Source organism: Camellia sinensis, chromosome 8, assembly GCF_055761805.1.
Source record: "Camellia sinensis isolate YWXY chromosome 8, ASM5576180v1, whole genome shotgun sequence".
In the NCBI taxonomy this organism is placed as follows: Eukaryota; Viridiplantae; Streptophyta; class Magnoliopsida; order Ericales; family Theaceae; genus Camellia; species Camellia sinensis.
In genome coordinates this window covers 157,112,885-157,130,984 of record NC_138968.1, presented here as the reverse complement: position 1 = coordinate 157,130,984, position 18,100 = coordinate 157,112,885, and the positions used below count along the sequence as shown (strand labels likewise).

Genomic DNA, 18,100 nt, shown 5'->3' with positions numbered 1-18,100 from the left:
TTAATTTGGTTGCCATAAATGTTATTTAGATTTTTAGGCAACCAAGTAATGTTTGTCGCCAAACAAATACAATTGGCGACTAAATTTTCCGTCGCTATAAATTAATTTGGTCGCTGAAAAGATTTTCGCGCTCCCGCACAAGAAATTCACTTGGCGCCAAAATCAATAGCGACCAAAATCATAAATTCGTTGCCAAAAGTTTATTTTTTAGTGACCACAAATATTCTGTTGCCAATTATGTATCTTTGGCAACTAAATTTTTGTTTGGTTGCTAAAAAGTGTCGCCAAAAATGCTTTTTGTTGTAGTGAGCTTCAGAATGTTAAAATCGTCTGAAATCGATCAGCCATCTTCAAATCCAGGTATTTATTGTTTGAAATTTGTTTGAGATTGCTCAATTGCTTGATTGTTTGAAATTTCTCTATAAATTTGTTTGAGATTACTTAAAATTTATTTGAAATTGGATGATTGTTGTTGTTGTTGTTGTTTTGGTATGATTTTGTTTAAAATTTTGGTGAAATTTGTTTTAATTTTTTTTTGAAGGGTTTGGTTGTTTTCTCACAACTGGTGAATTCTGTTTTAAAAAAATGGTGATTTTTTTATAAAAAGATTTGATTTGTTTTAGGAAGTTTTTTTGGAAAAGGATGAGAAAGGAGGGAGGAAAGGAAGGAAATCAATTGGTTTTGGCCAAATTTGGCAACTGCTATGTGAAACCATTAGAGAACCCCTTTTTATCCAAAGCTGTTATATTATAGTCCTTTTTATCCAAAGCTGTTATATTATAGTTTTGACTGCTCCAATAACAACCTAGTGAAGATGCTCTACAAACTAAAAAATAACTTTGACAAAGCTTTTTTAACCGAGGCTATTGGAGATACTCCTACATTTTCCAAAGGAAGAGTCTCTCTTTTTTACTAATTGCACTTGATTTTCATATTTCCGCAAGTTATTTGAAAATTAATCACAGCAAAATCTGTGCATTAATATGGGTGAGGGTGTAGTTGTGGAGTGAGAAGCCAAAGAAAAATTAATGAGGTAAATTATAAATATATTCTTTGAAATTTATTTTAAATATAAAGTATTTTTTGTAATTATAAATATTCATTTGTTATTATTTTATATTTTAATAGAATTATCAGAAAAAATAAAATTTTTAACTGTTCTTCGGTATAATAATAAAATTACATAAATTATTAACATTATTTAAAATTATCAATTAATTTGATAATTTATTAATAAAATGAACCATTTGTTATGTGAATAAAAATTTGAAGGGGTGGGATGTAATTTTCATAACTACAATAGACAATCCGTATTTTGAGAATATACTATTTTAATAATTTTTTTGGACTTTTTACGAAAATATATATAGAAAAGTAGAGAGATGATGTAATATAAAAAAAGATAAAAAGACAAAAAGTGTGTTATTTTAGTAGCATCCCGAACAACCCCTACAATATGGCTTCGTTTGTTTGGCGAATTAAGTTGGATAGGATTATGAGTACAGCGAGATTGAGTAAGGAAATTATTAGAGTGGTGGTATTAGATTGTAGATATAAGATAAAATATGTTTGTTTGTGTATTAGAGCTCGTTTGGGATGCGGGTTGGCTTTTTGACTTTTTGGCTATTTAGCATGGGCTTAAAAAGTTTCGTTTGGGATAGACTTTTTGACTTTTTTAACCTTTGTGAGAGAAAAAATGAAATGATTATGAGTTGGATGTAACATTTGTCTTATTTGGCTACAATAGTCTATTTTGTCTTGTATGACTATTTTAGCCAAAATGTTATTTCCAAACAAAGCTTTAGTGTGGTGATATTAGTTAGATAGGATTAAATCTGTAAAATTACCTAAAAACCCTCCTTACATATAATATACATTTTGTTAGTTTTGTAAAGTGAAGGGCAAAATAGAAATTTAGCTATCAATTTGTGTGAAGGGATTAGCTATCTCAACCCTCTCATGGGAATGCTAATCCCACCAAGGAAGGAGATTCATAATTCCATGACATTTTTTTGCACACAAACATGGATTTGATAGGTTTCACAAATTGATAATCCAATTCCCCCTCCCAAACCCCCAATCAAGCATGGCCTATAGTCTTACATAGTCTTACAATATTCCTATTTCTATAAAATGAACAAACAATAATATAAAATATAAATGATATATAAAAACAAGAAAAATTGAAAAATATAAATATATAAAACAAGAATAATAACAAATAAAAATAAATAGAAAAATATAAATAACTTTAAACAGAGAAATATAACAGATAATAATGATAATAAATAAAATATATCGATATTTGATAAAATTAGATTTGTAAACTATTTTAAAAAATTTGTAATATAATAAAGATAATAAATAAAATAGATCAATATTTGATAAAATTAGATTTATATACTATTTTACAAATTTTGTAATATAAATAATTTAGAGTGCAAATTTTTATAATTTTGAAGATGCAAATTATTGAAATTTTGAAAGTACAAAATATTCTAATTTAAAATTATTTTATTAATTATTAATATAATATACATCATTTTTTAAAATTTTGAGAGAGTGGGAGGCAATCGAGGGAGTGGTTTTCACCGGTTACAGCGATTTCCCTTCCCAATTATTAAAAAATTCAATGGTCAAGATGAATTTGTTTTAATCGAATGGCTGACAATTAATTGCATATTGTATGCAACTCTCAAGGTATTCTCTACCATTATTTAGTTCTCTCGTCTGCTTCTTCTGAATGGATCTGAATCTCAATCCCCCCAACTCTTCATGTTCAAATTTTGTTAGCTGTGTGGAGGGTGAATTGGTGACAGACAAGAAATACGGTAATACTATTACTTTCTTTTCTTTTTACTGTAGATGTTGCTGCATCATTGCTTTTCAGATTTTGATTACTATAAGTGCATTTCTAATGGTTATTATTATTTTTTTTCATAAAATTTAAGTAAAGATTTGGGTTAAAAATTTTATCTGATACTAAAGATTTTAATGTTAAATTTTTAATTTTTATCAAACAACCGGTCGATCGAAAGGACAATTGAGAGAATGTCTAGACGGTCATCTATCAAACTGTCAATTCTCAAGCAAACACTATATAAGAATTTGGAGTTCAGATCTATACTTCAGCAACCATTTAAAAAAAAAAAAAAAAACACATAATAAGTTTTCAACCAGACACTACCTAAGAGTTTTGAGTTCAGATCTATACTAGAGCTACTATTTAAAAAAAAATAATTATTATAAACACATCTCTAATATTTGCTTAAAATATGAATTATTCTCTGTAATTTTGAAAATTACATCGCGCCTCCTTAGGTTTCTAATTTCATAACAAATGATATTTTTTATTAATAAATTATCAAATTAATTAACAATTTTTAATTATGTAAAAAATTTATTTTAATTAATAATTTATTTAATTTTATTATTGTATAAAATAGCAGTTAAAAATTTTATTTTTTAAGTTAATTATGTTAAATAATTTTTTTTGATAAGGGAGTATTTATAATTTTTCAAACTACATTAGACAATTTATATTTTAAACAAATTTGAAATGAATGAAAAGTAATATTTTGTTCAAAATTTTTAGGAGTTTCACAGTATTAATTAAAATTGTTCTATTTTTTTATTTTTAAAAATTGAGAAATGCACAGGCAAAAAATTATCAGCTTTTGAATCAAATTTATATTTTTTAAATTTGGAATTTTTTTTAGATAGAAAGTCAAAAATGAATTTTAACCATATTTAAGCCACATCTAATTTAAATTTGTATTTTTTTTGCAATAAAAGTTCAAATTGAATTTTAATCATATATAATTTGAATATACTTATTTCAAAATATTAGTAAAAGTGACATAAAGACAATACTCTTGATCTATCTAGCTATATCTATTTTTTTTTTAAATTTAAAAACTATTTATGGAAATCAAAATAAATTTTTAACCATATCTAACTCACATCTAATTTAAGATTTTTAAAAAATCAAATGAAATTTTAATTATTTATAATATAAAAATATTTAAATAAAAAATATGAATGAAAATTTTAGTTATAAATTATAATTTATCAAACAATCTAATCCTATCGAGGAAAACATTATATGAAAATTTGATAAAATTTAAATTGATAATTTTGAAATAATTTTAAATTGAGCCATCACTTCTTGGATCAACTTCTAATTTAAAAACATAATCTATGGCTAGCCAAATAGAAATTAGATGTAAATATAACTAAATATTGATATAATAGATATTAAATATATTTTAAAAATAAATATATAAATTCCTTAATTAAAGTTAAAATGTGTTAATGAAAATATCAAAAAATATATACATATTTCTTATTTATTAATTTAAAAAATAAATAAATTAGTGAGCCAAGTAACTCCTGAGTTGTGCAATGAACTAAACAAATTTTCAAGAACTCAATTAGAATTGAGAATTGTTCATGTACAAAGTGACGGAAACCCAATTTCAAGGCTCTTTGGCCTCGCTTGGGAACATCACTTTTTAATTTAAAAGTTAAAAAGACATTACAAAAGTTACAATTCTAATAAACTATACTAAAAATTCAAAAATTCTCTTTTTTCTTTACTTTTTATACATTATTTCGTAAAAAATCAAAAAGTTATCCCAAACAAACTAAATTTTTGTATCTTATATTTTAGACAAAAAATTAAAAAATTACTAAAATAATCTATTTCCAAGCGAGATATACAAAAGGTGCCTGACACAACTTCATAAATCATAATATAATTTAAAAAAATATAAAGTTTAAATTAATTGTTATTAAATATGTCTGTTAATTGACCAATTAATATTTTAAGTCAAGCCCAAGGTTAAGGCTAGACCATGGCTCATGGTATAAGCTGACTCGGTCTTGAAAAGTTTTTTATTGCGAATATATCTAAATTTTTTACCCAAGCCTCTATATTTTAATTATAAAAATACTAACATATATGTATTTACCAATTTAAAATAAATGCCTAAATAAAAGGGTCAAATGGTTGATAGGTTGGGAATAAACTAGCGTACCATATTTTGATCACAAATTATGCTTTTCAATGATGAACTTCTTCATATGTTTATTTTTTTTTTCGTTCTTGATTATTTATTTGTTTATTTTGTTGAACTGTTATAGCAGAGTTCCAGATAAGAGATAGTAGATAGAGCTGCAAGTTTTTGACTACTCCGACTATTCCGGGTAAGTTCTTATGTTCAAAAACTTCATTAATTAAAGTTGCATTGGTGGTTAAGTTTCCCCTCCCATGAGCATCAGAACTTATCTTATGTAGTTGTAACTGTTAAAACACATGTATTATTGATTGATTTGTTGTTACAAGATTGATGTGTTTCTGTATTGTATGTTACAAGCTATTATATAGGAGAGGTGTGAGGTAAGTGAGTGGTGGTAGTGGATGGTAGTGGAGGTGGTGGGTGGTAGTGGAGATGGTAAGTGTGTTAGGTTTAGTGGGATGGATGTAGTGGGTTAGGTTAGTGGGTTAGGTTTAGTGTACATTAACAGCCCCCCTCAAACTCAAGGAGGATAGGAACTAACCAACTTGAGTTTGAAGAGAGTAACAAAACAGAAAAGTAAACTGATAAATAAAACAGAAGAGAGTAACAAAACAGGATAGGAGACACGGTATGGTCGTGTCGGACCGATGTAGCAGACAGTTTATGGGGTCATGTCGGACCGTTGTAGCAGACACTGTGTGGTCGTGTCAGATGTAGAAGACAGTTTACGGGGTCATGTCGGACCGTTGTAGCAGACAGTTTACGGGGTCATGTCGGACCGTTGTAGAAGACACTGTGTGGTCGTGTCAGACCGATGTAGAAGACAGTTTATGGGGTCATGTCGGACCGTTGAAGACAGTTTACGGGGTCATGTCGGACCGTTGGAGAAGACAGTTTACGGGGTCATGTCGGACCGATGTAGCAGGACAGTTTACGGGGTCATGTCGGACCGTTGTAGCAGGACAGTTTACGGGGTCATGTCGGACCGATGTAGCAGACAGTTTACGGGGTCATGTCGGACCGTTGTTGAAGACAGTTTACGGGGTCATGTCGGACCGTTGTAGCAGGACAGTTTACGGGGTCATGTCGGACCGATGTAGCAGACAGTTTACGGGGTCATGTCGGACCGTTGTTGAAGACAGTTTACGGGGTCATGTCGGACCGTTGGAGAAGACAGTTTATGGGGTCATGTCGGACCGTTGGAGCAGCTGTGGTGGTGCACCGAGGAGGCGACTTAGGGAGTGCGCCATGAGCGACTTATACATGATACTGGTATAACCCCCCCTCAAACTCAAATAGGTGTGAAGATAGAAACCTATTTGAGGTTGAAACAAAGGGATTGATAAAGCTGACCGGGGTAGAAGACACTGTATGAGTGGGTAGATAGGCGGCCCAAAAAAAAAATATACATGTAGATATATATCGAGCCCTCAAAAGTCGTGCCCTCAAAAGGTGTGCCCGCACCCTCAAAAGGCGTGCCATCAAAAGGCGTGCCCGAATGCATGAAAAGGCGTGCCAGTTTGTCGGCGAGAAGAGGCGCGCGATGCGCGTGGCTGCCTCGGCTATTTAACCAAGACAGAGCTGAGGCAGAGGCGAAGACAAACAATTGGCGAAAATCCTCTGAAAAACTCTTCGTTTTGCTGAGAAGGTTTTGCTGAGAAGATACTCTGTAACACTCTCTATAACACTCTGTTGCCCAGAAAAAATGGCTTCGTCTTCCCGCGGGCTGCTTACCCTCTTTCCCGACCTCAACGAGTCCACAAGAGAGATAGCAGGTGCGGTGTCCCGTGAACCTCAACCAAACACCACTGGGTTTGCTCCGTTGAACTTTCCGATGCAGTCGGTGGAGCAAAAAATGGCTGTGCAGTCGGATGTGGAGGCCAATCAGTATACTCTGAAGGCATGTGTGGAAAGCATGACGGCGGTCACAAACTTGTCGAACCGGCTGCAGAGTAGGACAAATGAGGTGCAGCATTTAAACGCCCAGCTGGCGCTGCTCCAACGCATGTATAAGGATGCGCGAGCAGAGATAAGCGTGCTAAGGGCAGAAAACAAGGAGCTGAAGCGGAAGGCCACTGTGATGTTCCGATTTGGAGGGCCGCCATATGCTGCAGTGGAGGAGCAGGGAGTACTGATCATGCCCAGTGGAGTGGGAAACACGGAGGCAACACCGGGAAGGGACACCCAAGAGAAAAGCAAGAAGAAGAGACCTGCAGTAGAGTAGAGAAGAAAAAATCCCGCTGTGGGTGTGGTTTGTTTTGTTGTGTTTGTTTTTGTTTTTTTTTTTTTTTTTTTTTTTTTTTTTTTTTTGTTTGTTTTTTTTTTTTTTTTTTTTTTGTTTTGTTTTTTTTTTTTTTTTTTTTGAATGTAAAATGGTGATCGGGGTGAGCCCCGAGATGAATAAAATGAGTTTGGTCTGCAGTCCGCTTCGTCTGTTTTGTTGTTGTTGTTTTTTTTTTTTTTTTTTTTTTGTTTAAATAAAATAAAAGAAAGGAAAAGAAGGGGGACAAAGCAAGTTGTGTTTGTTTCAAAAGAGGAAGTAAAATAATAATAAAAAAAAAGTTGAGTGGAAAGAATGAAAAAGAAAAAAGATGGTGGAATGGCTCAGATATGTCTTGGCCAAAAGTCTTTTGAAGGAAAATAATAAAAAAAAGAAAAAGAAAGTTGAGTGGAAAGAATAAAAAAGAAAAAAAAAGAATGGTGGAGATTTACAGGTTGGCTTGGTCGTGAGTGGGAACAGCAAAGGAATGAAAAAGAAAAAGAAAGAGAGAGAGAGAGTGGGTCTCTTGAGTGTGTGTCCCCTCTCTCGCTAAACCGTGTGTGAGAGAAAGCTGTATGTGTGTTGTAGTGTGATCGGAGACCGAGAGAGGAGAAGAGATAGAGGTCTCTGGACATGGAGACTGGTTCGACGAGCTTGAAGATGCGGATGATGATGAAGGCTAGGGTTGAGCAGAAGCCCATGTGGATCATGGTGAGGTTGCCGTTGAGCTCATCAAATAGAAGAGGAGAGAGACGAGATCGCTGATGATGTGGAGGACGGTGTAGCTGGTGGCGGAAGGAGAAGCATCGGTGTCTCCGTAGCCGCCGAGATCGGGGGAGTAGATGCGTTCTGTCGTGTTCGTATCGCTCTGCCACAGCTCCTCCGACAACGCCATCATCATCATCATGACTACATGCACTGCTGCCAGGCTACTGGAGAAACACGGTGTTGATGATGTTGTACTCTTCATCCTGGGAGTAAAAATTCTGGTAAGCGACCATGACCTCGAGATAGAAGGCTTCTCTTGCGGTAAAGGCAATGGAGACGAAGCTTCAACTACTGGATGTGCAGTAGCTCTCTCTGCGTCGGACTGAGAACGCCGAGCCTTGAAGCTCAGTTTCGGTAGAAGATTTTTGAACCCCGATTTGCCTCTGGCTGAGGAGGGTCCTGGAGACCCAATTGTTCTGGCATCGGAAGGGCTTGGTGTGAGGACGAAATTCACTTTCTTGGGATTGGGTGTTTCTGACGCTATTGCAGAGGGAAATTCAGGAAGAGGGTTGAGCTCGGTGATCATGGATTCGAGCCAAGAAGATAGATCTGATGGGTTGTTGTGAACTGTATCGAAAGCGAGGTGAGACAGGTTTGTTGCTGATCTCTGTGATGCGACTAGGGCCATTCGATGTGAGTTTCGAGCTAGAAGAGCCATGGAGGTTGGCTGAACTTGCAGAACCTGCCGTTGGAGATGATGGACCAGAAGGTAATGGAGTTGATGGAGGTTTCAATAAGCATGGTTGGGGTCCGGCGGGCGGTGAAGGCAAGGTTGCCGCCCGCCGGAAGGTGAAGATCACCAAGAGCTAACCTATAGCTCTGATACCATGTTAAAACACATGTATTATTGATTGATTTGTTGTTACAAGATTGATGTGTTTCTGTATTGTATGTTACAAGCTATTATATAGGAGAGGTGTGAGGTAAGTGAGTGGTGGTAGTGGATGGTAGTGGAGGTGGTGGGTGGTAGTGGAGATGGTAAGTGTGTTAGGTTTAGTGGGATGGATGTAGTGGGTTAGGTTAGTGGGTTAGGTTTAGTGTACATTAACAGTAACAATTTACTACAACAGAGCTGAGGATCTTCTACTCCTTTCATTATCTTCTCTGCAAAAGATCACCTACAGGCTACAGGTTAAATACATTACCACATTCTCTCTAATTATTTGTTTGCTTTCTAGATCTTACGACTGCAAGCTATAAAATTAATCTAAAGCCAATTAAAATTATAGAAAATAGTAAAAAATGAATTAGCAAAAAAATATCACCCACCCTTCTCAAATCACAAAAATTATTTTTATACCAGAAGTGCTAGAAAACATTTGTTGTAAATGACAAAATTAGCTTTCTATATATTGTTCTTTGTAGAAATGTTATTTATCACTACATCAACTTCACTCTTTTACTTCTTGTGTATTTATGCGATAAATGAAGGGAAATACTGTGGTAAGTTAGGTCATTTGTAAGTTTAATTATCATAAATTGTATAACTCAACACTATGAGAGTCATAATTTTTTTTTAAAAAAATTGAGTTATAATTGAACAACACATGAGGTATATCCAAACAACTCTTAAATTATAATTAAAATAATGTCATAACTAACATCATAATATATCATAACTACCAACATATTAGGTTATAACTAAATACAAAAATCGTAACTAAAAGTTTATATGGTATACATCCTATAAATTTCCCCATTAGTCGAGGCCCTTCTGGCTAAGTGGCATGTAGCCGCACCTCAGGGTGCGGTGCGGTAAGTGGAAGGTCTGGATTCGAGCTGATGGATCAGGGGTGGCCCCTTTAAGTTGTAACTTAATTTTAATAACATACTAACATTCTACCTTTAACACGCGCGCACAAAAAAAAAAAAAAAAATTCCCCATTAACTTCACTCTCTTAGGGTTTGGGAAAATATTATAATACACACCATTTTGAGATCTATCTATCACTTTCTATGACTGTTTACTGACTGATTTATTTTGGTTTTGAGGTGAATTAAAATATATATATATATATATATATTAATGAGTCTTGTTTTGCTTTCGAAATTATTATTGCGTTTCAATATGAATAATTAAGTTCTATTTATCATATTTTCAAAAGATTCATTCCTCCATAATGAAGCATTCGGCACCCATTTTGAAAGTTCAAATGTGAAAGACCTTATAGGGCTCTTATTGAAAGACCTTAAGTTCAATATGATTTAAGAGCCCAATAAGTTAATGGGGAATTTTCATATTGAAAGACCTTATTGATCGACCTTAATGTTGTGTTTGGTTGAGGGATTTGGGAAAGAATTTAGAAAGGAAAATGGAAAAGTTAGGTGAAATGTGAATAAATCATGTCTATATTTCATATAGTTTCACACACCTTTTCTCTTTCCCTTTCCAAATCCCTCCCCAAATCCCTCAACCAAACACAGCATAAGACCTTATTCATAATTCTCATATTTTCATATGTGAAAGACCTTAAGTTCAATATGAAAATGTTTTCTGTTTTTAAAAAATGAAAAATATTTTTTGCCTACATAAAATTATTTTCTTTTGATTTTTATTTTTTATCGTACTAAATATCAAAAATATAAATAAAAATATTTTTAAAAAATATTTTCTGCTTAAAAAAACCAAACGTAAATGTATAAAGCAAATGATAAGGGAAGGGCACTAAATATTGATGCTTTGTTTGGCATCATAGGTTAGAGTTAGAATAGTCACAAAATGACAAAATAAATTAAAAAATTAATAAAATAAAATGTCATATCTATATCATAATCATTTCAATTTTTTTCTCCAAAAAATTAAAAAAAGTCAAAAAATTCATCTTGAACGAAATTTTTTAACTCAAGCTAAAATAACTTAAAAAATTTAAAAACCAAAAATCATACCACTTTCCAAACCAAACTCAAACCCCCAAGTTAATGCAAGTCAACAACAGTGTAAGTGGAGAGGTACTACAAATTATAGCCACACAACACATCGTTGTTAACTTTTTATTGGTCTCATCTACCGGAAATCTATAAGTCTGCTTCTTTTGAATCTCATCCCAACTCTTCATATTCAAATTTTGTTAGCTGTGTGTGGATGATGAATTGTTGACAGACAAGAAATATAAGGTAATAAATATTGAGACGTGAATAAAAGTAATTGGGAGCAGGGCAAAGTGTGATTCAAGACATGCATATTTGGTTTGGTTTACAGAATTTATTTTAGGATTTTTGCTTTTTTACATATATATATATATATATATAATTAAAATTTCACCTAATTCACTTGTAAAAGTGAAAAAAATTGGAAAAAAATTTTCCAAAATAATAATAATAATAATAAAATTTAAAAATGTGCAGACTTTTTTGATCTTTTTGTTTGTTTTGTACATATAAATTATAATTTACTTTTTGTGTGTATCTAAAATGTTTAATTTTGTTTTTTGTCAAAATAAAAATAAAAATCACCAAAAGACCTAGACATGTGATAAGTCCACGAGACAACGTTCTCTAACGGAAGGGAATCAAACGTGATCACATTTTCAGGAAAACGCAACTTTTATTCTTCATTTAATCTTCTATTTGAACATATTTGGCTAATAGCACAGACCTCAAACCTCTCCAATGGTTTCTATTTAAAAATAGTTATTTTTTTTATTTTTTTAATATCAACAAAAAAATATTCTTTCAGAATTATCCACCAAACTGGCATGACAGTGATTTTTTTATAAATAAAAGATGGGTACTGATGTCCTTAAAAATTTTTGATATAATTGCACAATCTATTTTTTTAGTAAAATTAAAAGATACACGAGGTGAAATAAAATTTCAGTGTAAAAGAAAGGGCAATTTACGTCGGTAGTCCCTCTATTTTAGTCATTATGTCATTCTGGTCTTTGTAATTTCAATTGACTCAATTTTGACTCTAAATTTATGACTTTATTTCAATTTAGTCTAATTACATAAGTGATGTATCATATTTTTAGAAACAAAATTATAAATTTGGTTAGTAAGTTAATCTTAATCAATTTAGTGATTATTTTCTATCAAAAACACTAATAATATTATCAATTGGACCAAATTGACGTAAAATTTAAAATTAAGAGTCAAAATTGAGTCAACTGAAAGTATAGGGACTAAAATAACATAAAGAGTAAAATGTTGGGACTACTAGTATGATTTACCCTCAAAGAAATAATAACATCATCTTTTTATTTTTTTATATAACTAACGAATTTTTGATAATAGATGGGCCAAATGTTATATAAATTAAAATGTTGAGAGAATACAATGTAATTATATCAAACTTATAAAGTTTACTATATTTTTCTAAGGGAGGTGAGTGTAATTTTTTTGAAACAGCCAAAGAGGAAATTTATTGATAATGATCAAGCAAAAACATTGACAAAATTAATAAAAAGACAGAGATCAGTTGGTAAGGCACCAACCCAGAAGAAAGCATAGAACAGTTAAACTTCCCTAACACCATACAAGCAGCCCCGAACAGAACCATACCAGCAAAGAACAGAATCCCATGACAGATGCAACAAGCCCTGCATGACACAGTTGTACAACCCCAACTCCATCCCAGCAGCAGCCCAGAGCAACTTTAATGTTAAAGATCGACAACATCCCAGCAGCTCAGTGTAATTTACCCATAAAAATATATTAATGGGTTATAGTTATAGACCAATAACATAACACATAATTTTTGTTTGTATATGAGTATAAAAATGTCAAACTAATGCAGTTCCTTCTGTTTCATCAAATAAATATCAACTAATGTATTAACTTCCTCCTATATACTTAACATTTTATCTTTGTTAAATTAATTATAGCTTATTGTACGCGTATTTTTCAATTTGTTCCACAGAACAGAGGCAAGGCTATTCGTCATCGAATCTCATCCTCCAATCAATTTATTATTAGAGACAAGGTGCATTGCTCTCTCATGATTTAAGAGCCCAATAATTATAGGGAAAATTATAAAAAGAAAATTGTTGAATAGAGAGACCACAAGAAGTTATTGGATACTCCTATTGAGCACGGCCACGTGGTGCTCCAGGATATTATGATTGATGGAAAATGTAAGACTTATAATTTTGTGTTAAGTGATTAAGGAATACGAGGAGATATGATAAATGATGATTAGTGAAGAAATATGAGCACGCGATCCTCCAAGAATATCCAATAATTTTCCTAGAGACCACACCCTATACCCAGGTCTTGACCACCTTGGGATTTACTTGAAACTACATACTCACCTCTCTCTCTCTATGTCATGATAACAAATTATCCTTTCAACCAAGAACTTCTTGATATGTTCAATTTTATTTTTTCTTCTTGATTATTTATTTGTTTATTTTGTTAAGCTCACTTTTCTTGAAGTTATAGCAGAGTTCCAGAAGAGGGTTAGTGTAGTAGAGCTGCATGTTTTTGACAGTTGAACTACTCTCACATTTTTCCAAGGTAGTTTTTATGTTCAAAATCCTCATTAATTAAAGTTGAATTGGTGGCTTAGCTTCCCCTCCCATTGAGCGTCAAAACTCATCTTATGCAGTTGTAACAATTTACTATAACAGAGTTGAGCATCTTCTACTCCCCTCATTATCTTATCTGAAAAAGATCACCTACAGGCTACAGGTTAAATGCGTTACCACATTCTCTCCAATTATTTGTTTGCTTTCTAGATCTACCATTACAAACTGTAAAACTAATTTAAAGCTAACTAAAATCATATAAAATAGTAAAAAATAAATTACCAAAAAAATATCACCGACCCTTCTCAAATCACAAAAATTATTTCTAAGGTGCTAGAAAACATTTATTAGTAAATGACGAAAATAGCCTCCTATGCAGATATGTTATTTATCACTGCATTAGCTTCACTATTTTACTTCATTTTTTATGTGTATTTTATGCAATAAGTGACGTGTATATGTGAGATTTATCTATCATTTTTAGGGGTGTTTACTGACATATTTATCTTTGGTTTTGAGCTGAATTAAAAATTGAACCTATCTTTAGTTAAAATAGTCAATAAAGACAAAGTCTTCGTTTGAGAAAAGCTAATTTAGACTAACTTTTTGTCTAATTTAGCCTGGCTTAGCTCCATTTGGAAAAAAAACTTTTCGTTTTTTATTTTATTTTAAAGTTTGGATGTGATGGTTGTGAAAGAAGAAATAAAATAATTATAATTTAATGTGACATTTTGTCTTATTAACTAAATTAGTCTGTTTTGTCTTTTTGTACTTACTTAGGGTTGGTTTGAGATGTTCTAAAAAAGTGCACTTTTTGACTTATTGGCTTATATGGGTTGGGTTTGGGTTGGGTTTGATATGATGTGTTAGAAAGGTGATGCGATTTAAATAAGATGATGTGACTTAAATAGGATAATGACTTTTTGACTTTTTGTATTATTTAGTAGATGCCAATCTTGGCCTTAGTCATTTTAGTCCTTCCAAACAAGGCCAAATAGACTAAAATTGGTAATAAAACAAAATATCACATCTAAACTATAATCATTTTATTTTTTGTTTTACAATCATCAAATCATCTAAAAAAAAGTCAACTATCATCTCAAACATAATTTTTTTAATCAAGCTAAAATAATTAAAATGTCAACTAAAATAACCAAGTTCTCAAATGAGGAATCAAACCAGGTGAGAATCAGGAAATTTGGCAAGCAAAGCTTCTGGTTTTTTTCTTTGAAAAGCAGGGCTCAAAAGAAAAAATGAACTCCTGAAGCTAAAACCTCATGTACTTTTTTTTTTCCCCAATTATCAACGTTGCGCCCTTTTGTTTTCAGAAATTGAGAGAAAAGAGACCAAAAGGAAAGGAGGGAAAAAATAGAATACAAAAATGAGTATTGGTGTGGGCGACATCTTTAAAATATTATGTTCGGACGGTGTCATAAAAACCGGCAAAGCTGGCTGGTCTCACGTTGGCTATGTGATTCACTATAAGAAGAACATTCAAAAACTTGAAGATGAAATTGTGAGACTTGATGATGAGTGGAGAAGGATCGATGGAAAGGCCCAGAGAGCCAGAGACAATGCAGAAGTCGTTGAGAATGATGTTTGGATGTGGCTAATGTCCGTGTATGGGATGAAAGCAGAAGTCGAGGTGTTTCTATTAGACATGGTAAGGGAAAACAAGTCGTGCTTCAAATGCTCGTGTCCAAATATTCATTGGCGTTACTGGCTAGGCAAGGAGTCCAAAGAGAAGATTGCTGGTGTTATTACCCTAAAAGAGGAGGGCGCCAAGTTTATGACATGCCCACTGTCGCACCGCGCACCTCTCCCAGACGTTGGATTCACATTCTCTGCAAATTATGAAGCATTTGATTCAAGGAAACACATCTTCGAGGAGATCATAAGATCGTTGAAAGATCCTAGCATTAAAATGATTGGCATTTACGGACCAGGCGGTGTTGGCAAGACGACAATGGTGGAAGAGGTTCGCCAACTAGCAAAGAGAAATGGGCTGTTTCATTCCGTCGCAATGACAACTGTGTCCAAAGCTGTGGAAAAGGAAAAAGTTCAAGGTGAACTGGGAAGTCAATTGGGACTAAAGCTAGATGAGTATGGAAGAGCAGGTCAACTATTGAATAGACTGAGGAATGGGCAAAAAACCCTTGTAATATTGGACGACGTTTGGGAGCCACTTGACTTGGCAGATATTGGAATTCCTACTACAGATGGTGGTAACAACGAGCAACTTAACTTGCCAGATATTGGAATTCCTTTTACAACTGGTAGTGATATGGGCTGCAAAGTTGTGATAACTACACGGAAACAACGTGTGTGCCAAATGATGCAAAAGTCTAGTGAACTAAAAAATTTCCCAATTCATGTGTTAACAAAGACAGAAGCATGGAGCCTATTTACGAAGGTGGCTGAAATTTCTGTGGACTCTGAAATCCCTTCTGAAGCAAAGGAAGTGTGTGACAAATGTGGAGGCTTGCCCGTTGCTATACGTGCAGTTGCAGCAGCATTGAAAGGCAAGGCAGAGCATGCGTGGAAAGATGCACTGCGACAACTTAAAAATTACAAGATAAAAGAAATTGCGGATATCGATCCAAATTTGTTCATCTCATTAAAATGGAGCTATGATCGTCTAGAGCCCAAGGATGCACGGTCATGCTTCTTGCTTTGCTCTTTGTTTAAGGAAGATGCTGAGATTTCAATTGACGAATTGGTGAGATATAGCATTGGCATGAGGTTACTTGATCAAAACCTGAATATATTTGATGAAGTAAGAGATAGAGTACTTGCGATGGTTGATGTCCTCAAAACATCTTGTTTGTTGTTAGATGGCAGAAATGAAAGTGTGGTCAAAATGCATGATATTATTCGGGATGTTGCTATATCGATCGCGGAAGATAAGCAAAGATATCTAGTAAAACATGGTATCAAAAAGTGGCCAGAGAAAGGCAGATATGAACATTACTCGGCAATCTCGTTAAGGTTCACCGCAAAAATACACGAGTTTCCTAATGAGTTGGAATGTAGAGGACTCCATACATTGGTGTTACAGTGCAGCAATGACTCACCAACAGATTTTCCCAACAAGTTTTTCAATGGAGTGGAAAACAATCTTGAAGTCCTAGATCTGAGTCAAATGCCTATAAAGAGCCTCCCATCATCACTTCCAACATTAGTTAAGCTTCGGATGTTATGTCTAAATGGTGGCCGACTGATGACAAACATAGCTTTATTTGGGAGTTTAAGGAACCTTGAGATACTTAAGCTTACAGGTATGAAAAAGGTTTTGTCTCACGACGAAGATGGAACGGGATTTTCTGAATTACAGTTTCCAAAATCTCAACCACAAATTCCGCCAGGTTCTTTTTGTAACTTGTGTGAATTGCGTGTTGAAAATTGTCAATTTAAATTTCTCTTCACACACTCCATTGCAAGAGGTCTTAAGCAACTCCAATGTCTAGAAATAGGAGACTGTGAGGATATGGAAGATATTATTAGAAATGAAAGACAAGGAGACGAGGAGGAAATTATTTTTCATCATTTAAAAAAAATGGTGTTAAAGGACTTACCGAAACTTAGAAGCTTCTATTCGAGTATGAAAAACACTTCAACAACAGAGGCAAACAATTCTAACCCTTCACGACTTCTCTTTTGTGAAAAGGTTTGTTTTGTTGTAACTTTTTCTGTTGATTTGGAAATGCTTGATAACTGAAAGAACATAAGTTTGATCTATTAAATTTTGCAGGTGGCATTCCCTGCCTTGGAGGGCTTGACAATCGATTCTGTAGGAGACATATCAGGAATAATAGGGGACAAAAAATTAAAACTCCCAGTCCAACAAGAAGAGAATGAATCCTTTTGGAACCTACCGCGTCTCCGAGATCTATATATATCCGACTGCTGGGACTTGAAAGCAATAGTAGTAGCTAATAAGAAAAGAGGGGCCCAGGATAAGCCTCTGATTTTTCGTGACCTGCATTCTCTATATCTTTTTAGCTTGGACAATCTGAAGAGTTTCTACAGCATTTGTGGATCTGAAGCAGAAGAAGAAATTTCTAAACCACAACCCCTCTTTAATGACAAGGTATGACTGTCATACATTTTATGAGTTTTTAGAAATATCAATACTACCATGTGATTAAAAATTCGATAGTGCTGCATACCTATAATATTTGCCCCATAAACTTACTCAAAAACTTTAATAAATGTCTAAATGCATTTTAGATATGAATCCACAACACATAAGTTCAATCTAAGCCAGCTATCTTCATTTTGGATAAATTTCTAGTTCAATTTTTTTGAGTTCAAAGATCTATTATTAAAATTTTTGTACACATATTACCTTTAATCGTAAGGAAGTATACTAATTTTTGTAGTGTTAGTTATTATTGAATTTTGTGGTTATATTATAAACATTAAAAAAACTAAGATTTTTTTTTTTTTGGATGAACAAACTAATGTATTTTTGTGATTTTATTACGACTAAATATGGTAAAGTTATGAAATATGGTACGGAGTCGGTATGAAAAATTTCCCTTTATTCATTCCCAACCAAAATAAGATTAATAGCACCTGAAAGA

The 18,100-nt window shown here is 33.2% G+C and overlaps 1 protein-coding gene and 1 long non-coding RNA gene across 2 annotated transcripts; both read left to right on the top strand.

Annotated features, from left to right (window-relative positions):
* The first annotated feature begins 2,707 nt into the window (after positions 1 to 2,707).
* On the top strand, positions 2,708 to 9,180 carry LOC145797239 (uncharacterized). Its single transcript, XR_014338524.1, has 3 exons — positions 2,708 to 2,831; positions 5,149 to 5,208; positions 9,120 to 9,180. It is a non-coding gene; the product is annotated as an uncharacterized LOC145797239 (long non-coding RNA).
* Positions 9,181 to 12,885: 3,705 nt separating this feature from the next.
* On the top strand, positions 12,886 to 17,645 carry LOC114263227 (putative disease resistance protein At4g27220). Its single transcript, XM_082883885.1, has 4 exons — positions 12,886 to 13,503; positions 13,595 to 13,677; positions 14,843 to 17,181; positions 17,266 to 17,645. The coding sequence occupies exons 3-4, from the start codon at positions 14,896 to 14,898 to the stop codon at positions 17,608 to 17,610; spliced, it is 2,631 nt and encodes an 876-aa protein (XP_082740011.1). The 5' UTR covers positions 12,886 to 13,503; positions 13,595 to 13,677; positions 14,843 to 14,895; the 3' UTR covers positions 17,611 to 17,645.
* Positions 17,646 to 18,100: the final 455 nt, after the last annotated feature.

Excerpts from the sequence above, each read along its gene's own strand:
- LOC114263227 (XM_082883885.1), top strand. The coding sequence starts at position 14,896 with ATGAGTATTGGTGTGGGCGACATCTTTAAAATATTATGTTCGGACGGT. Across the intron at positions 17,182-17,265 it reads GACTTCTCTTTTGTGAAAAG|GTGGCATTCCCTGCCTTGGA; the intron begins GTTTGTTTTGTT and ends TAAATTTTGCAG.